A 16,863-nucleotide genomic window follows, 5' to 3' on the forward strand; every position below is an offset into this window, starting at 1 on the left:
TTATTTAAAAACAACACACACATGCATATTCATACTATAGCTCTCCAAAATTTTCAACTTTTGTGTAATAATCATGTTGATAAAATACCTTGATAGATTTTTCTGCTTCTGTTAGGGGTCGTATTTTATATGAGGGAGTAATGTCTTTAAATAACTCCATTAAAGAAACGACTGCCAGCTTTCGAATAGTAACAGCCACATCAGGATCTTGTTCCATGACCATGGCACGTAGTTCTTTCAGTTTTTTAATCTGTTTTAAAAACAAGTACAAGGAGAGAGAAAATCAGAGCAAACACTTATGAACAAAAGACAGCAATTCCAAATCTGGCACATACCGCATCTCTTAATTTAGACAAGGCACACATAACTCCAATCATTATTGAAGTTGCCTATATAAACTACTGTAGTTGCAAACTAACCATATTTTTAAGGAGTTTATTTAGGAAAAACAAAAAAATAAGACAAAACTAGCAAAAACACTCCCACAGAACTGAGAGTGGAGATACATGAAGAATACCCAAGTTAAGCATATTTTTGTTAAAAGGAAATTAAAACAACTGATGCCAGCCCCTATTTGCTAGTCCTAACTTGTATGAAATGAGCATGAGTATACAGAGTTTATTATAAGATCCAATCTAGTAGTTGTTAAAACCTGGAGAAAGGGTCAACAGGATAGTATAGGGATCTGGGCACCATGCTTTGCTTGCACTTGCACAGGACTCCAGTTGGGATCCCAGCTTCCTGAGCACTACTGAGGTTTCCCTGATTATCCCCAGCAGGGCCTCAGGTACAAGCACTAAACTGTCTGGCCAAGTACAAATAGCTCTGGTCCCCTAAACATACATTGCTAGGGAAGAAAAAATAAATTGGAAAAAAAATCACTTGAATTTTCTTTTTTTTTTTTTTTGTTTTTGTTTTTGTTTTTGGGCCACACCCGGTAACGCTCAGGGGTTACTCCTGGCTATGCGCTCAGAAGTCGCTCCTGGCTTGGGGGACCATATGGGACACTGGGGGATCGAACCGCGGTCCGTCCAAGGCTAGCGCAGGCAAGGCAGGCACCTTACCTCTTTGCGCCACCACCCGGCCCCACTTGAATTTTCTTAAAAGTTCAATTCTTTAGTTAGGAAATCAATAGGTCTTATCAGTATGTTGGGTTTTGTTTTTTTTTGGGGGGGGAGGGGGGGAATTTCGGGCCACACCTGATGGCGCTCAGGGGTTACTCCTGACTCTGTGCTCAGAAATCGCTCCTGGCAGGCACAGGGGACCATATGGGTTGCCAGGACTTGAACCAACCACTTTTGGTCCTGGGTCGGCTGCTTGCAAGGCAAACGCCCTACCACTGTGCTATCTCTCCAGCCCCTTATCAATATGTTTTAACAAAAGACATAACACAGGTGAGAAATATTCCAATGTCCCCCCCTCCCCAACTCGGCTGTAGACCTATCTACTTTTACTAGGAAAGAAAACATACCCACAGAGGAAAACAAAGTGGGGAGGGTTCTCCCAAGCAGAGCTCAGGCCCACGCAGCCATTCTCCATCACTTCTAACAGTAGTTCAATGCTAGGGCCTGAGACTGCTGCCCTGGGAACTGTCCTAGTCAACTCTGCAGTGCTTAGGGTCCAACTAAGCTACTACAACTGTACCTGGCAAAGCTCGGATCATGGCAGAGATCAAACTAGGGTCAACTGTACCACCCCTCAGATCCCCACAGGTAATTCTTTTCTAGAAATAAATCTATTTTGGTTTTCAATATAAATCACTGTTGTCACTCAACAAGTATTTGCCACAATAGGATACTACAGAATCCAAAATAACAATAGTAGCTTTATATGATTTGTCTCCATGTATATTTTATCACTCACAATAAAGTTTTAAAATAGGCATCAATCTCTTTTTAGAAATAAAGATGAGGGCCCGGAGAGATAGCACAGCGGCGTTTGCCTTGCAAGCAGCCGATCCAGGACCAAAGGTGGTTGGTTCGAATCCCGGCATCCCATATGGTCCCCCGTGCCTGCCAGAAGCTATTTCTGAGCAGACAGCCAGGAGTAACCCCTGAGCACCGCCGGGTGTGGCAGAAAGGAAGGAAGGAAGGAAGGAAGGAAGGAAGGAAGGAAGGAAGGAAGGAAGGAAGGAAGGAAGGAAGGAAGGAAGGAAGGAAGGAAGGAAGGAAGGAAGGAAGGAAGGAAGGAAGGAAGGAAGGAAGGAAGGAAGGAAGGAAGGAAGGAAAGAGAAAGAAAGAAAGAAAGAAAGAAAGAAAGAAAGAAAGAAAGAAAGAAAGAAAGAAAGAAAGAAAGAAAGAAAGAAAGAAAGAAAGAAAGAAAGAAAGAAAGAAAGAGAGAAAGAAAGAGAGAAAGAGAGAAAGAGAGAAAGAGAGAAGAGAGAGAGAGAGAGAGAGAAAGAGAGAGAAAGAAAGAAAGAAAGAAAGAAAGAAAGAAAGAAAGAAAGAAAGAAAGAAAGAAAGAGAGAGAGAGAGAGAGAGAGAGAGAAAGAAAGAAAGAAAGAAAGAAAGAAAGAAAGAAAGAAAGAAAGAAAGAAAGAAAGAAAGAAAGAAAGAAAGAAAGAAAGAAAGAAAGAAAGAAAGAAAGAAAGAAAGAAAGAAAGAAAGAAAGAAAGAAAGAAAGAAAGAAAGAAAGAAATTCTAATATACAACATTTGGCAGTCAAGACGAAACATCTCAGTTTTCATCAGTCAGAGTCAAAACTGTCACAACCTTCATCACAAGACCCATAGCCCAATGATAATTTATTATCACTCTCAGGTCTATTTCACTTAAAATATTTACTATTTGCAAGTATTCCATAACTAATTTCATTTATTTTTATGTAGAAATTCTTTATTAAAAATCCTGCAAATAACGCAAATTCACAAGTAGGTTCTTCCTTCCTAATAAAATTATTTTCGTAATTACAACTTTTAGGAATATAGTCAATCCAGTTTTCTCCTTTAAGTGGGGAAAATAAGATTCAGAGAGTAGGAGATCACAGAAGAAATTAAGTTAATGGCTGCTGAAAGAGAATAAAGTTATATGAACAGTACCCCTTCATTAGCAACAGTGCAAACCACAGTGTCAAATAAGGAGAGGGAAAGGGGTGTGGGAAGGGTGAAGAGGAGGGAGTGTGTGTGTGTGTGTGTGTGTGTGTGTGTGTGTGTGTGTGTGTGTGTGTGTTAATGGCTGCTGAACAGTACCCCTTCATTAGCAACAGTGCAAACCACAGTGTCAAAAAAGGAGAGGAAAAGGGGGAGTGGGAGGGGCTACGAGGGTGTGGGGGGGCTGGGAGGGGTGAAGAGGAGGGTGTGAGGGTGTGTGTGTGTGTGTGTGTGTGTGTGTGTCTGTGTGTGTGTGTGTGTGTGTGTGTGTGTGTAGAAAGACAGGGATGGGGGAACTGGGGGCATTGGTGGCAAGAAGTGTCTGTGTGTGTGTGTGTGTGTGTGTGTGTGTGTGTGTAGAAAGACAGGGATGGGGAGAACTGGGGGCATTGGTGGCAAGAAATGTGCACTGATGGGAACAGAGAGAGCGGTAGGGCATTTGTCTTGCACGCAGCCAATCCAGGACAGACAGTGGTTTGAATAGCGGCAACCCCTGTGCCACCCACCCCCGTGCCTGCCAGGAGTGATTTCTGAGCACAGAGCCAGGAGAAACCCCTGAGTGCTGCCGGGTGTGGCCCCAGAACCAAAATTAATTAATTAAGAGGCTGGAGCAATAGCGCAGCGGTAGGGCATTTGCTTTGCATGCGGCTGATCCAGGACAGACTTCGGTTCAATTCCCAGCATCCCATATGGTCCCTAAGCCAGGAGCAATTTCTGAGCACATAGCCAGGAATAACCCCTAAGCATTACCGGGTATGGCCCCCCTCAAAAATAAATAAATAAATAAATAAATAAATAAATAAATAAATAAATAAAAAAAACAAATTAAGTTTAGACATCAGTATTAGACTAAATTTTACTGTACTCTTATTTTAACAGTTACTATGTTTATTAATGCTTTTCCTTTTTTGTGTATATTCATAAAGAAAATCTCCAACTATTATTTATAATTATCTATAAAGAGCCTAAAGAAATCAACGCTACTTACATTATTTTCTGGATCTGATAATATGGCAGATGCTAAAGCTGCAATATGCATTTTCTTTTCCTGTAGTTTTTTCTTCCTTTCAATTAAATGTTCTTCCAATGTCAGCTGTCTGATTGGTTCTTCAATGATCTCTGAAACAAATGTTTCCCAACGTAAGCAATACCTTAATTAATGATATTTTACAGTAATAAATACTACTTTGAACATTTGCCATGAGTTAAAATTATTACAAAGTATCCTCTCATAAAAACTATGAAGTAGGAGCTAGAGATCTATCACAGGGGTTAGCCTTTTAACAGCCAATCTGGATTTGATTCCAATCACCACATATGAGTCTCACTATGAATAATCTCTGAGCAGAGCTAGCAGTAAGCCTTGAGCACTGCTGAGCATGGCTCCAAAATAAAATAAACAAACAAAAAAACCTATAAAGCAAGAAAACTCCTGGAGTGCCTATATGAATTAAGGAAAAGAGCAGGGCCCGGAGAGATAGCACAGTGGCGTTTGCCTTGCAAGCAGCTGATCCAGGACCAAAGGTGGTTGGTTCAAATCCTGGTGTCCCATATGGTCCCCAGTGCCTGCCAGGAGCTATTTCTGAGCAGACAGCCAGGAGTAACCTCTGAGCATCGCCTGTTGTGACCCAAAAACCAAGGAAAAGAGCAATTTAAGTGTTTTTGAGTTCTTTTTTTCTTTTTGGGCCACACCCAGTGATTCTCAGGGGTTACTCCTGGCTATGCGCTCAGAAATTGCTCCTGGCCTTGGGGGACCATATGGGATGCCCGAGGATCAAACCTCGGTCCATCCTAGGTTAGCGCAAGTGAGGCAAATACCCTACCGCTGCACCATCGCTCCGGCCCCTCAATTTAAGTTTTTTTAAGTATGAAATACTCTTTTTTCTTAACACTAAAATATCTAAAGAAAAGATAAAATATGTCTTCAAGAATAAATTTTGTGGGAGGCAAAAGAGATAACACACCGATAGGGCATTTGCCTTGCATGAAGCTGACCCGGTATCCCATATGATCCCTGAGCCTGCCAGGTGTGATTTCTGAGTGTAGAACCAAAAGTAACCTGAGCACCACCAGGTGTGGTCAAAAAATATACCAGTGTATTTATATATATATATATTGTTGGCCAGAGTGATAGCACAATATGTAGGGTGTTTGTCTTGCACTCGTTGACCTGGACTGACCTGGGTTGGATCCCCAGAATCCCATATGGTTCCCAAGCCTGCCAGGAGCAATTTCTGAGTGCAGAGCCAGGAGTAACACCTGAATGTTGTTGAGTGTGGGCCCCCCTCCCCCAATTTTTTTGTTTGGTTTTGATTTTGGGCCACACTCAGCAGAGCTCAGAGATTAATCCTGGTTCTGCACTCAGGAATGACACCTAGTAAGTCAAGGCACCATAAGGGATGCTAAAAACCAAATCTTGGTCAGCCACATGCAAGTAAGTGCCTTACCTGCTGTACTTTCTATCTCTCTGAGCCCCTTAAGAACAGATTTAACTCCACATCAAAAGATTGCATGTTCAAGTCATGTCAGGTTCAAGAGAGATTATCTTTGGGGCTGGAGTGATAGCACAGTGGGTAGAGCAAATTCCTTGCACACAGCCAACCCAGGTTCAATCCCCAGCACCCCAGATGGTCCCCCAAGCCTGCCAGGAATAACCACTGAGCAGTGTGGCCCCCCCAAAAAAGAATAGATTTTAAAAATCATAATTTGTATTAAGTCTATGATGTACGATGACTAAAAACAGTTGGCTAGTAATTATTTACATTATATTAATGAGGTTTGTAGAGTAAAAGTAGAATTTAACCAGCTTAAATCCCAAACAATATTTCAAATAATAAAATGCTTTCATTTAAATCTTGATTACAACTATTCTAGCACTTAGAAATCAGAAACAGTGGACCAGAGCAGTGGCACAAAGCAGTAAGATGTCTGCCATGCCAGCACTAGCCTAGGACAGACCGCGGTTCAATCCCCTGGTGTCCTATATGGTCCCCCAAGCCAGGAACGATTTTTGAGCCCATAGACAGGAGTAAACCCTGAGCATCACCAGGTGTGGCCCCCCAAAAACAAAACAAAAAAGAAATCAGAAACAGTACCTAGAAATATAGAATTGACCCCCAAAAGAAACAAAATTATTTCATATCATAGAATCAATTTTGTAATTTAAAGCTACAAGTTTAGTAAGTTATTTGTAGGCAGATAAATGGGTCACTTAAAAAGGTGTCACAATTAAAAGAACTCAAAACAGGGATTTATTTATAGGCCTCTCCATGTATGCCTGATTATTACCAATATAACTGAATAAAATGTTCCATAATACAAAGGAACAAAGAATTCCACAAATTAAGAATTTTGAAACAGTGGAAAAGTTCAAATTAATCTTAAACAACCAATATTCCAAACTTCAATTTTACATCTTATTGAAAATAACGTCATATTTAGTATTACATACTATTCATGTTCAAAAAAGGATAATTCTCAATGAATAATTTAGTAACCATTAATATGCAGCCATTACCTTCTTCAAGTTCCATCTCTTCTTTGTCCTCTTCATCTTGATTGTCAATAACTATGAGAAATATGAATATTAAAAATGTGACAGCATACTTAAGTGGTAATACTACAAGAAAATGGCGGGGCCAGGAAGGTGGCGCTAAAGGTAAGGTGTCCGCCTTGTAAGCGCTAGCGTAGGACGGATCTCGGTTTGATCCCCGGTGTCCCATATGGTCCCCCCAAGCCAGGAGCGATTTCTGAGCGCATAGCCAGAAGTAATCCCTGAGCATCAAATGGGTATGGCCCAAAAACAAAAAAAAAAAAATGGCAGGAAATTACAGTGATCACCCGAAAACTCAGAAAAGCACTTTTTAGAGAAGGAAGCAATTAGTGATTAAATTAGTGATAAAGCAATTGAAATTAATTGGTGCAAGTTTTGAAGTGGCTAATATAAGTTGTTTCTTAACTGGGTAAGTTTTGCTTGCGTGTTTGATTTTTGGGACACACTCATCCTGGCACTACACGCAAAATCTACTCCTGTCAATGCTCAAGGAACAATTAGGATGCTGGGGATCAAACCTGGGTCAACTGAATGCAAAGCAGGTGCCCTACCAGGTGTACTATATTGCTCCTACCTAGGATAAAAGTTTTACAGATATGTTTATTATATTTATTTCTAGGCTTTTCTATTAGTTTTATATCACAAGAGTAGAGGTATAAGCAAGGGAGAAAAAGGCTAAAAAATTAACTGACTTGTTCTAACTCTAAAATAATAAATTTGATGAACTTCTCTGGGAAGTCTCCATAATCCTGCAGCTTGCACTGGACTCAGTGCCACAGACATCTTAGAAGTTCATAGGTTTAGGACAAGAGGGATAGAACAGGGAAGGTGTTTGCCTTGCAAGCAGCATGCACAGGGTTGATCCTCAGCATCCCATATGGTACTGCAAATAGTACACGCAGAAGGCAGTCCTAGAAGTGAGCCCTGAGCACAGCCAGGTGTGGCTCCAAAACCAAAAACAATTATAAAATCAGACTTCTCATAATAAAGAGAGATTAAAAAAAAGATCACAGGGTTTGTTTTTGTTTTTTTTTTGGTCCAAGATTATTAAGCCTGCCATATGACTAACTATAGCTACATCTGCCTTTTAAGTGTAGGTATGAATAGGTATACCAATAGGATTATTATTAAATTAAAATTGTTATATTATAATCATTATTATAGGATTAAAATTAGGAGTTTTAGATTTGTTCTTAACCCTGAACACATAGTTCACTTGCTTATCTTATTTTGCTTACTTATTTCTATTTTGGGAAAGCCTGTGTTCTCTCTCAAACTCACCTCCTTTTCTATCTCCTTCCATCTTTCTAAATAAATTTCACTAAAGGTTATCCTGTTTCAAACACATAAAAAGGATTTTATATCTATACCTATAGAATTCTATAGATTATTTTATTTCAGTCAAATAAAACTGTATTTTAAATGAAATAACATGAGGCACTAACGAAGAGCTAAATGTTTAATATGCATGCTGTTTACATTCACCTGGCTTCTCCCTGGTCTGTGGGATTATACCACTTTTGTCTTTAATTGGAAGCAAATGAATCACTTCCTTCTCTGGCGCAGTTTGCAGCGTTCTTGGTATTTTTTCATATTTATCTATAATACGCTCATGCTTTCGTTTCTCGGCGTGAACAGGCTCACTACAGGAGAAAAAGTCCATTTTAGTTTTAATATATTAAAAAAAAACTAGAAATATATCACTTAACAGTAAGAGAAATGAACCACAAACCAAAACTTGAATAGGTGATAGAGTATAACAAATGACCAATTACACACAGCAGGTACTCAAATAGTTAATGAATAAATGAAGAGTAGAGACTCAAACTATTGCTATATTTAGCTTTCCCTTTATATGCAAAGATGTTTTTACCTTTCTATTAAAGACTTTATACTAATGTAAATAGTAATATGCTTTAGAGGTACAATGTTATCATCCCATGCTTACCACCAAACTCCCAATAACCCTCAACCATAATCCACAAGATCCTTCTATTTCACTTGTCTTTAGGTAACCTCAGTTTTGTTTTGTTTTTCAATTTTTGTGTGACACCCAGATCTGCTCACTTACTCTTGGCTCTGTACCCAGAGATCATTCTTAGTGATGCTTGGAGGATTATATGTGGTGCCAGGGATCAAACTCAGGTCAACCATGTACAAGTGCCATGTGCAATACAAGTATCATTGTTAATAATTCTCCAGCCTATAACTCAGTTTTCATGTCAAAGTTTAAAAAGTAGGATTTCACTGGACACCATATATAAAGCATATTGTTTCTGAAGAAAATTCTAGGGCCAGGTGTGACATCTTGCTATTTTACTTTTCTAAAGGATCTTCAGAGTACATCAGGGACTCAGCACTTTAAGAAATCTAAATTTAACTTTGAGATCCATTACTTGTGACTGTATGAAAGCATCATTTTCTTCTCTGCAATGGAAACAATAACCACCTGATACAGTAACAAAATTTAAATCCTGGCCAAAAAGGAAACTGTTCTGCCAATTCTTAAATTTATTTATTCTACTTCAATATTCAGACTCAAAAATAGATATACACTAAATTTTTAGTCACTTTACTCATCAACTTTATTTAGAAAATAAGGGCAGAATGGGCCAGAGTGGTAGTATAGCAAGTAGGGCGCTTGCCTTACACACAGCCAACCCAGGTTTGATATCCGGCATCCCATATGGTCCCTTAAGCATCCCCAGGAGTAATTCTTGAGTGCAGAACTAGGATTAGCCTCTGAGCACTGCTGTGTGGCCAAAAAGAGAACCAAAAAATGAGGCAGTAATGGAGTTCAGGGATACACAGCACAATTTATATGCTTGAGACCTAAGTTTAATCATCAGCACCAAACCAGTTAGGGTTTACTCTTTGTAAACATGGTATTCTGAGTTGATCATCTTATACTAAACACCTAAGAACAAATTTGGAAACACGTTCTTAACAATGAAATAACTTAAATTTGAAAAAGTGTGAACCAAACATTCTAAAGCATAGTATCTTAAACCAGTATTATCTCAGTGAATAAATAGGCAACAACATAGCTTTACATAAATCCAACGGGGAGGAGGAGTACAAGTGATTATAAATAAAGTATCACCTCAAAGAAAGATCTCTTGTTAGAAAAGATGCTCTTTGTCCTAAATCCTTCATTAACTGTAAATCATCTTCATCCATCATATCTAATGGAAGGGCTTCCTCTTCCTCCTCTTCTTCCCACTGGATCCTTTTACCTGTTCCACCGTAACAAATAAAAAACTCAGAAACAAGAATTTCAGATGTAGAACTCTCCATTTTTCTGTTTATAATAGAAAACACTTACAATTTCATGAGGAAGAATTTTTTTGTTGTTGTGCTATGTGACCAGAGCCAGATAAAATGTTAGCATCTCTGATCTCTAAAATCTAAATGCCAGAAGCCTTCTCAGGTCATGCAATTTATATCAAGGCATATAAGTGTCTCTATGGTCCCTTAACTCCTGATTTTCAATGACTTTCAAGCACTTTCTACTTCTGCCATTCTCTCAACCACACAGCCAGCTAAACTAAGTGCTTAGCTCATTCTGGTCACATTTGTTCTTACAGTTCTCATTTGATTAATTCTACTACATTCCCTTTACATTTTAAACAGACCTTCAATTCTCTAACAAGTCAATTTTTTATCCACCATTCTGAACTATCTTCAGTTTCATGTTTTAATTGGACAGTTATAATTCAAACCATTTTCTTATCATTCAAACCATTTTCTTGCCAATATCCTCAATACTTTTAAGTATTCGCATCTAATTAATTCCCAACTACAAATCATTCTAACTTCTCTCTGTCCCTTATTCTCTTTCAATCCTTTTTAGGACACCCTAAAAGTATCAGTAACATTGTAGAATAGGTCACAAAATAGCCCTATTCTTTACTGGTCTTGAATACCTAAAGATCTTGGGTAGTTCAGCAAAGAAATAACCCTTATCATTATAGTTCAGTTTTACTCCACGTTTCCATTATTTAAAATAAAAAGATCTTGGGGGCTGGAGCAATGGTATAGCAGGTAGGGTGTGTAGTACACAATCAATCCATGTTCAATGGCCAGCATTCCAAATGCTTCCCCAAACATCACTAGCACTGATCATTGAGCACAGAACCAGGAATGAGCCCTGAGCATGGCCCCCAAAAAAACCAACAAACAAATCTTTAGAAATTTTGAAAACCAGCAAACCTTGGCAACACTATGAAAATGGCACCAAAGAAATAGTCTTACTGCCACTAAATGTAAATAAGTAGAAAAGTGGCAGCCCTGGTGTGAGGCTAATTTATGCATATGAGTTTCTGAGTTTGTTTCCCCAAATCTGCTCTCTATACAAACAGAGGCTCTTTTTTCACAATAAAGTCTGTATCAAAGAATTTTGTCTTACTAACTGAAGCAAAAGACACTGGACGGTTATCTTTACCTTTCCTATTCTTAGGGAAAATCTAAGAACAAGTGTGATTACAAGAACAATATTTCATAAAGCTCTGATTTTCTTTTCTTCTCTTTTTAGAATTTTTTTTTTCATTGTGTAACCCGCTTCAGTGCCCAGAGCACACTGGCAAGGGCCAGGCAATGGTCAGAGGCCACTGTTTACTGTGGCATGGGACACTATGAGAGGCCCAAGGAGAATGGACCTGCCATAAATCCAAACCCATGCAGTTTTTATTTATTTATTTATTTATTTATTTATTTATTTAAATTTTTGTGGGGATGCTGGAGATTTAACTCTGGGCCTCAAGGACTCCTACAAACCTGTAATCTACAACTGAGATACATCCCTGCTTGTGAAGCTTATTTTGGAACAAAGCAGCAGAAATATGGGCACATGGATGCTTTCATAATTACCTCGCTTTTTTTCCTTTGGGTCCTCCAATGGAACTGGTTTCTTAGACACAGCATCTTTGACAGCTTGCCTTAATTTCCTCTGTTCTTTCCGGTACTTCTTGAGAGTACTTTGTTGTTTAAATTGCTTGTTTTTTAGCTTGTTTTCAAGTTTGACTTTACTTGTTTTTAGCAACTTACGGAAGCTTGGGACCTGTTTTTTATTTCTTCTCTAGAAAACAAACACGGTTGAAATTATTTTTTAAGTAGTCTAACGACAGCTTAAGTTCATGATACTGATTCCATAGTTCCAATGCCTCACAGAATAGATCGTGCATAGAAAAACTAAATTTCACCAACGTAGTACCGAATGGTACTACAACATCAATTTCCCAACAGATCTTTCTCCAATACAGAGCTGCTCAGAAACCACTGGTCTTAGTTATCTAGTGGTGAGTAGTTATCCAGGGCCGCTCCATAAGCTCGGAGAACACTTTGTGAAACAGGAACACTTTGTCTGTCTCTCACACACACACACACACACACACACACGAACACTTTGTGACACACACACCTCTGGGCCACTTTGTGAAACACACACACAGACACACAAGAACATTTTGTGATACACAAACACTGTGAAACACACACACAAGAACACTTTATGACACACACATATCTCTGGGCCACTTTGTGAAACACACAGACACATACAAGAACACTTTGTGACACACCTCGTCCACTTTGTGAAACACACACAGACGCACACAAGAACATTTTGTGACACACACACCTCTGGGCCACTTTGTGAAACACACACAGAGACACACACAAGAACATTTTGTGATACACACACACTGTGAAACACACACAAACACACACAAGAACACTTTATAACACACACAAACACCCCTGGGCCACTTTGTGAAACACTCACACAGACACATACAAGAACACTTCGTAACACACCCCTGGGCCACTTTGTGAAACACACACAGACGCACACAAGAACACTTTGTCACACACACACACACACACACACCACCCCTGAGCCACCAGCCCCATCCTACACCACCCCTGGGGCACACACACACACACACACACACCCTGGGCCACCCGCCCATCCTTGCACCAAGACAACGCCGAAGCTCTGCATCGGCTGCGGCTTCAGCCCAAAGGATCTCGAGACGCGGCCCCGGCCCTGGAGCACTTACCGCCTTCATCGTGGGATCGGAAGCGGGTTCGGGCGCAACAGGTTCACCCGCGCCAGGGACGCGCAGGGAATCCCAGGTGGATAAGACACGTGCGGAAGCTCCGCGCTCCCAAGGCGGAAGTCCCGCTAGCCTCGCCCCGCCCACAGCCGCAGTGGGCGGGACTTCCGCTGCGGCTCCGGAACTCCTCCCGCCCCGACTGCTCCGGGTTTCCGGCCCAGGCGCTCCCAAACGCCTGCCCCGAGCTTTCTGGAGCACCCAGCATTTTGGGCCATCTTTCTGGTTGTAGTGATTTTTGTCATTTCTTTCCCTTCCTCTAGTCTCGCGGTCACAGAGACGCTTATGAATGACTATTTATTTGATTTATTTTTTTGTTTAGGGCCACATCCGCTAGTGCTGAGGGCTTTCTCCTGGCTCAGTGCTCAGGAGTTACTACTGGCAGCTCTGGGGAGCCGAGGATTGAGTGAGTCCATGTTGGCCCGTACAAGGCCATTGGACTTACTATCTCTCCAGCCCCAAGTTTACAAATGACCCTGGGCTGCTATGTGAAATGGGCTGCCTTTTTTTCCATGACTTCCTTACAGTTTATGACTCTTGAAGTTTTATTTGAAATACTAATTTTGCCTTAAATGTAGCTATTGTCTGATAAGTGACATCATCGGCATGCATTTGTATAGTTCAGTATTTTACTATTGTCTCTGTGAGTCTGCCTAAGAGTCTGCTTAGTAATTCTGCTAGAGGATTAAGAACCGTGCAAGAGGGCCCGGAGAGGATAGCACAGCGGCGTTTGCCTTGCAAGCAGCCGATTCAGGACCAAAGGTGGTTGGTTCGAATCCCGGTGTCCCATACGGTCCCCTGTGCCTGCCAGGAACTATTTCTGAGCAGACAGCCAGGAGTAGCCCCTGAGCACAGTCGGGTGTGGCCCAAAAACAAAAAAAAAAAAAACCGTGCAAGAATAAGAGCATACCTTTCAAAATGCTTGTATCTCAAAGACTACTTTACTGAACCAACCCTAAGAATTCTTCTTCAGGTTATCAGAAATAACCTGAAAAAAATAAAGTAATTTAAGGACTGGAAAGAGTACAGTGGGTTGGGCACTTGCCTTGCATGCTTTCAAGCCGGGTTGGATCTCCAGGATTCTATATAGTCCCCCCAAAACACCGCCTGAAGTAATTCCTGACTGTAGAGCCCACGTTAGCCCCTGAGCATCACCAAATGTGGCTCAAAAACAAATAGAAAAAGAAAAAGAAACTTGAAACCTTTCTTGACACTGAGCCAGGTCTAGCCTCCCAGAGCCAGAGAGAGGGTAATAGTCTACACAGAGACTAGGAAGACTCTAATGGTCTTAAAGAGGCTCAAAGGAAACCTCCCAATTTAATGAACCCATTCCAAAAACCAAAAATTCCATTTCATGTAGAACTTCTCTTTTCTTCCTGTCTAACAGTCCTCATTTCCCTCCTATTTACTCTCTTACACATACACTTTCTCTCCAACAGCAGAGCTAGTCCCGCTAGAGTATTACTTCATCACACGAATTAAAAATATTAGCCTTTGCTCTTCCAAAATGCCTGAATTCCTTCCAAGATATGGTAGTTTATCTGTAGTCACTCTTATCCACATCTGTCTATCCAGTCTTTCCAAGGATGAGACATCCTCATTTCAGTTTAAAACCAATTTCTTTTTTTTTTTTTTTTTTGGTTTTTGGGCAGTGCTCAGGGGTCACTCCTGGCTGTCTGCTCAGAAATAGCTCCTGGCAGGCATGGGGGGCCATATGGGACACCGGGATTCGAACCAACCACCTTAGGTCCTGGATAGACTGCTTGGAAGGCAAACACCGCTGTGCTGTTTCTTCGGGCCCTAAAACCAATTACTTAATTATATTATTAATTATTCCCTTCTTGCCTATGTTCTTCCTTTCCCTAAAGCATGGATCCTACCCTTCACCCATATGTATATTTGAATGTTTTATCCTTAAAATAAGTTTCTAATGGCTATCTTTAATTAATTAATTTATTTAATCTACTTTATTTCCTTGGTCCATGCTTGGTCTTCCTTCCAAACTAGTATTCTAGTTCCTCAACTTCCTTTTTCTATTACCTTAGTCCAATTGGGCCTGTGGTAGCTGTTTTAGGAATTAATAACCTTGGTCCTTGATGCTTATAATTCACTATAATTTCTAGCACATTTTGTGTGTGTTGGGAGGGAAGTTTAAAAAATATTGAGGGAGGATACTAATTTTTTTCTTTTTTCTTTTTCTTTATCATTTTTTGTGGAGGGTTTTTTGGGGGGTGGGGCATACTTAGTGATTCTCAGGGGTCACTCCTGGCTCTGCACTCAGAAATAGCTCCTGATAGGAGCAGGGGACCATATGAGATATCAGGGATCAAACCCAGTGAGAAAGAGAGGGTGAGAGAGAGAGAGAGAGAGAGAGAGAGAGAGAGAGAGAGAGAGAGAGAGAGAATGAAGAAAGGCCAATAAATAAAGGAAATCCATACCTTAAGGATGCTGACAATCCAAAGATGGAGTGCTATAGCAAAGATATTATATATCGAGAATTGGGATTTGGGTGACCTCACAGTAAAAAAAAAAAAATGCTAGCACATTTTTAATCATTTACTGTCAAACTACATGTCTTCCATTTCAAGTTTGAACAGACTATTATATTAACCTAATTTCAAAATCAAGTTTATATTGTAATGAAAGTTAGTCAAAGGCTTTTATTAGATCATCTAAACTGATAAATTAGGAACACATCCAGGAACAGTTTGACCAACTTTACTTTGAGAAGGTATCTTCATATTATGAGTGTTATAATGTATCATGGAAAGAAAGGACCTAAACAATCTTGAAACATTACAGTGATAAAAATAACATACAATAAATTTTTTTTAAATACAATAAATTTTAAATGGATTTCTGGTTTTCATTTTAGAACTTGAAGTATCAGACTTTCCCAGTTCTGATAGATAGCTATAATAGTGCTGATGGTCGTAATATCTATGCAGTAAAATAGTCAAAATATCAAGATAGTTCTACTTTATTCTTTTTGGGCGGGGGGGGGGGAGGGGTTGGGTCACACCCAGCAGTGTTCAGGGTTCACTCCTGACTCCACACTCAGAAATCGCTCCTGGCAGGCTCAGGGGACCATATAGGATGCCGGGATTCGAATCACTATCCTTCTGCATGCAAGGCAAACGCCTTACCTCCATGCTATCTCTCTGACCCCAGTTCAACTTTATTCTAACTCTCACTCTTGGTAGAGTATTTTGTTGATCTTCTTATAACTGCCTTCTGATCAACAATAGGAATCAAGAAATGGTTGGTTTCATTTCTCCATACGCATAATGTGTTTTTCTGCACAATTTTCAAAAAACTGGGCCAGCCTACTTCTAACTCTACACCAGTATTTCTCATCTCAACCTTTTTCTCCCTGTGGCTCCCTTCAGACTTTGTTCTCTTCCTGTGGCAACCCTGCATATCAATTATTATATTTTGGCTCCCTGTTTAAGCTGTTTTCACCTGTAATCTTCTTAAAATATGGCCCTGTACCCCCAGGGTATTTCAAGGGGCACAGGTGAAATTTGTATAAAGGGGTCATGACAAAACTAGGGGGCCAGTTGATAAACAGGAGGAACACAGAATATAAACAAATTCAAAAGGAGTCCACCATTAGAAAAAGGGTAAGAGACAGTGGTCTAGCCTATGCCAGGGACTTTTAGACCAGAGACAAAGATCCAAAATGAAATTTATTTTAATCTTACTGGCTTCCCAGTCTTGAAGTATTCAGATTTGTGTCATTTGCCATTGATTCAGTTCACTGTTCAGCTCAGACATTTAGATTCTCTTGGATCCTTCAGAACTATCTTGGACACTTTTAGACAGAAGTAGTTTACTAGACAACTCTAAGTCTGTTTTATCAAAACTGTACTCAGAAATTCTATACTCAGAGCTAGAAATTTTTTTGGAGGATTGAAAAAACGTGGCTCAGTTTAAACATTCCATTAAGTTGTTTTTATTCAGGTGACCTAGATCCTCTAGATTCTGGATTTTGCCTTTTTAATTTTGTAATGAATTATGTATCTTTCCTTTTAATCTTACTATATTCCACTATAATTATATTTGAGGCTACATATTCATTTTCCAAAGAAAAAGAGCATCAACTTTCT

The 16,863-nt window shown here is 39.9% G+C and overlaps 1 protein-coding gene and 1 non-coding gene across 2 annotated transcripts in view; both read right to left on the reverse strand.

Annotated features, from left to right (window-relative positions):
* The window catches only part of NOC3L (NOC3 like DNA replication regulator), a 38,936-nt gene extending 26,227 nt beyond the window's left edge, over positions 1–12,709 (reverse strand). The window contains exons 1-7 of the mRNA XM_049790399.1: positions 12,701–12,709; positions 11,511–11,718; positions 9,745–9,877; positions 8,127–8,284; positions 6,606–6,656; positions 4,077–4,207; positions 89–250 (exon numbers count right to left, since the gene is read on the reverse strand). Coding sequence (XP_049646356.1) covers positions 89–250; positions 4,077–4,207; positions 6,606–6,656; positions 8,127–8,284; positions 9,745–9,877; positions 11,511–11,718; positions 12,701–12,709 — 852 coding nt within the window. The remainder of the gene's footprint in view (positions 1–88; positions 251–4,076; positions 4,208–6,605; positions 6,657–8,126; positions 8,285–9,744; positions 9,878–11,510; positions 11,719–12,700) is intronic.
* Positions 11,188–11,322, reverse strand: LOC125995540 (small nucleolar RNA SNORA42/SNORA80 family). Its single transcript, XR_007491043.1, has one exon. It is a non-coding gene; the product is annotated as a small nucleolar RNA SNORA42/SNORA80 family (small nucleolar RNA).
* Positions 12,710–16,863: the final 4,154 nt, after the last annotated feature.

Source organism: Suncus etruscus, chromosome 17, assembly GCF_024139225.1.
Source record: "Suncus etruscus isolate mSunEtr1 chromosome 17, mSunEtr1.pri.cur, whole genome shotgun sequence".
NCBI classification, from domain to species: Eukaryota; Metazoa; Chordata; class Mammalia; order Eulipotyphla; family Soricidae; genus Suncus; species Suncus etruscus.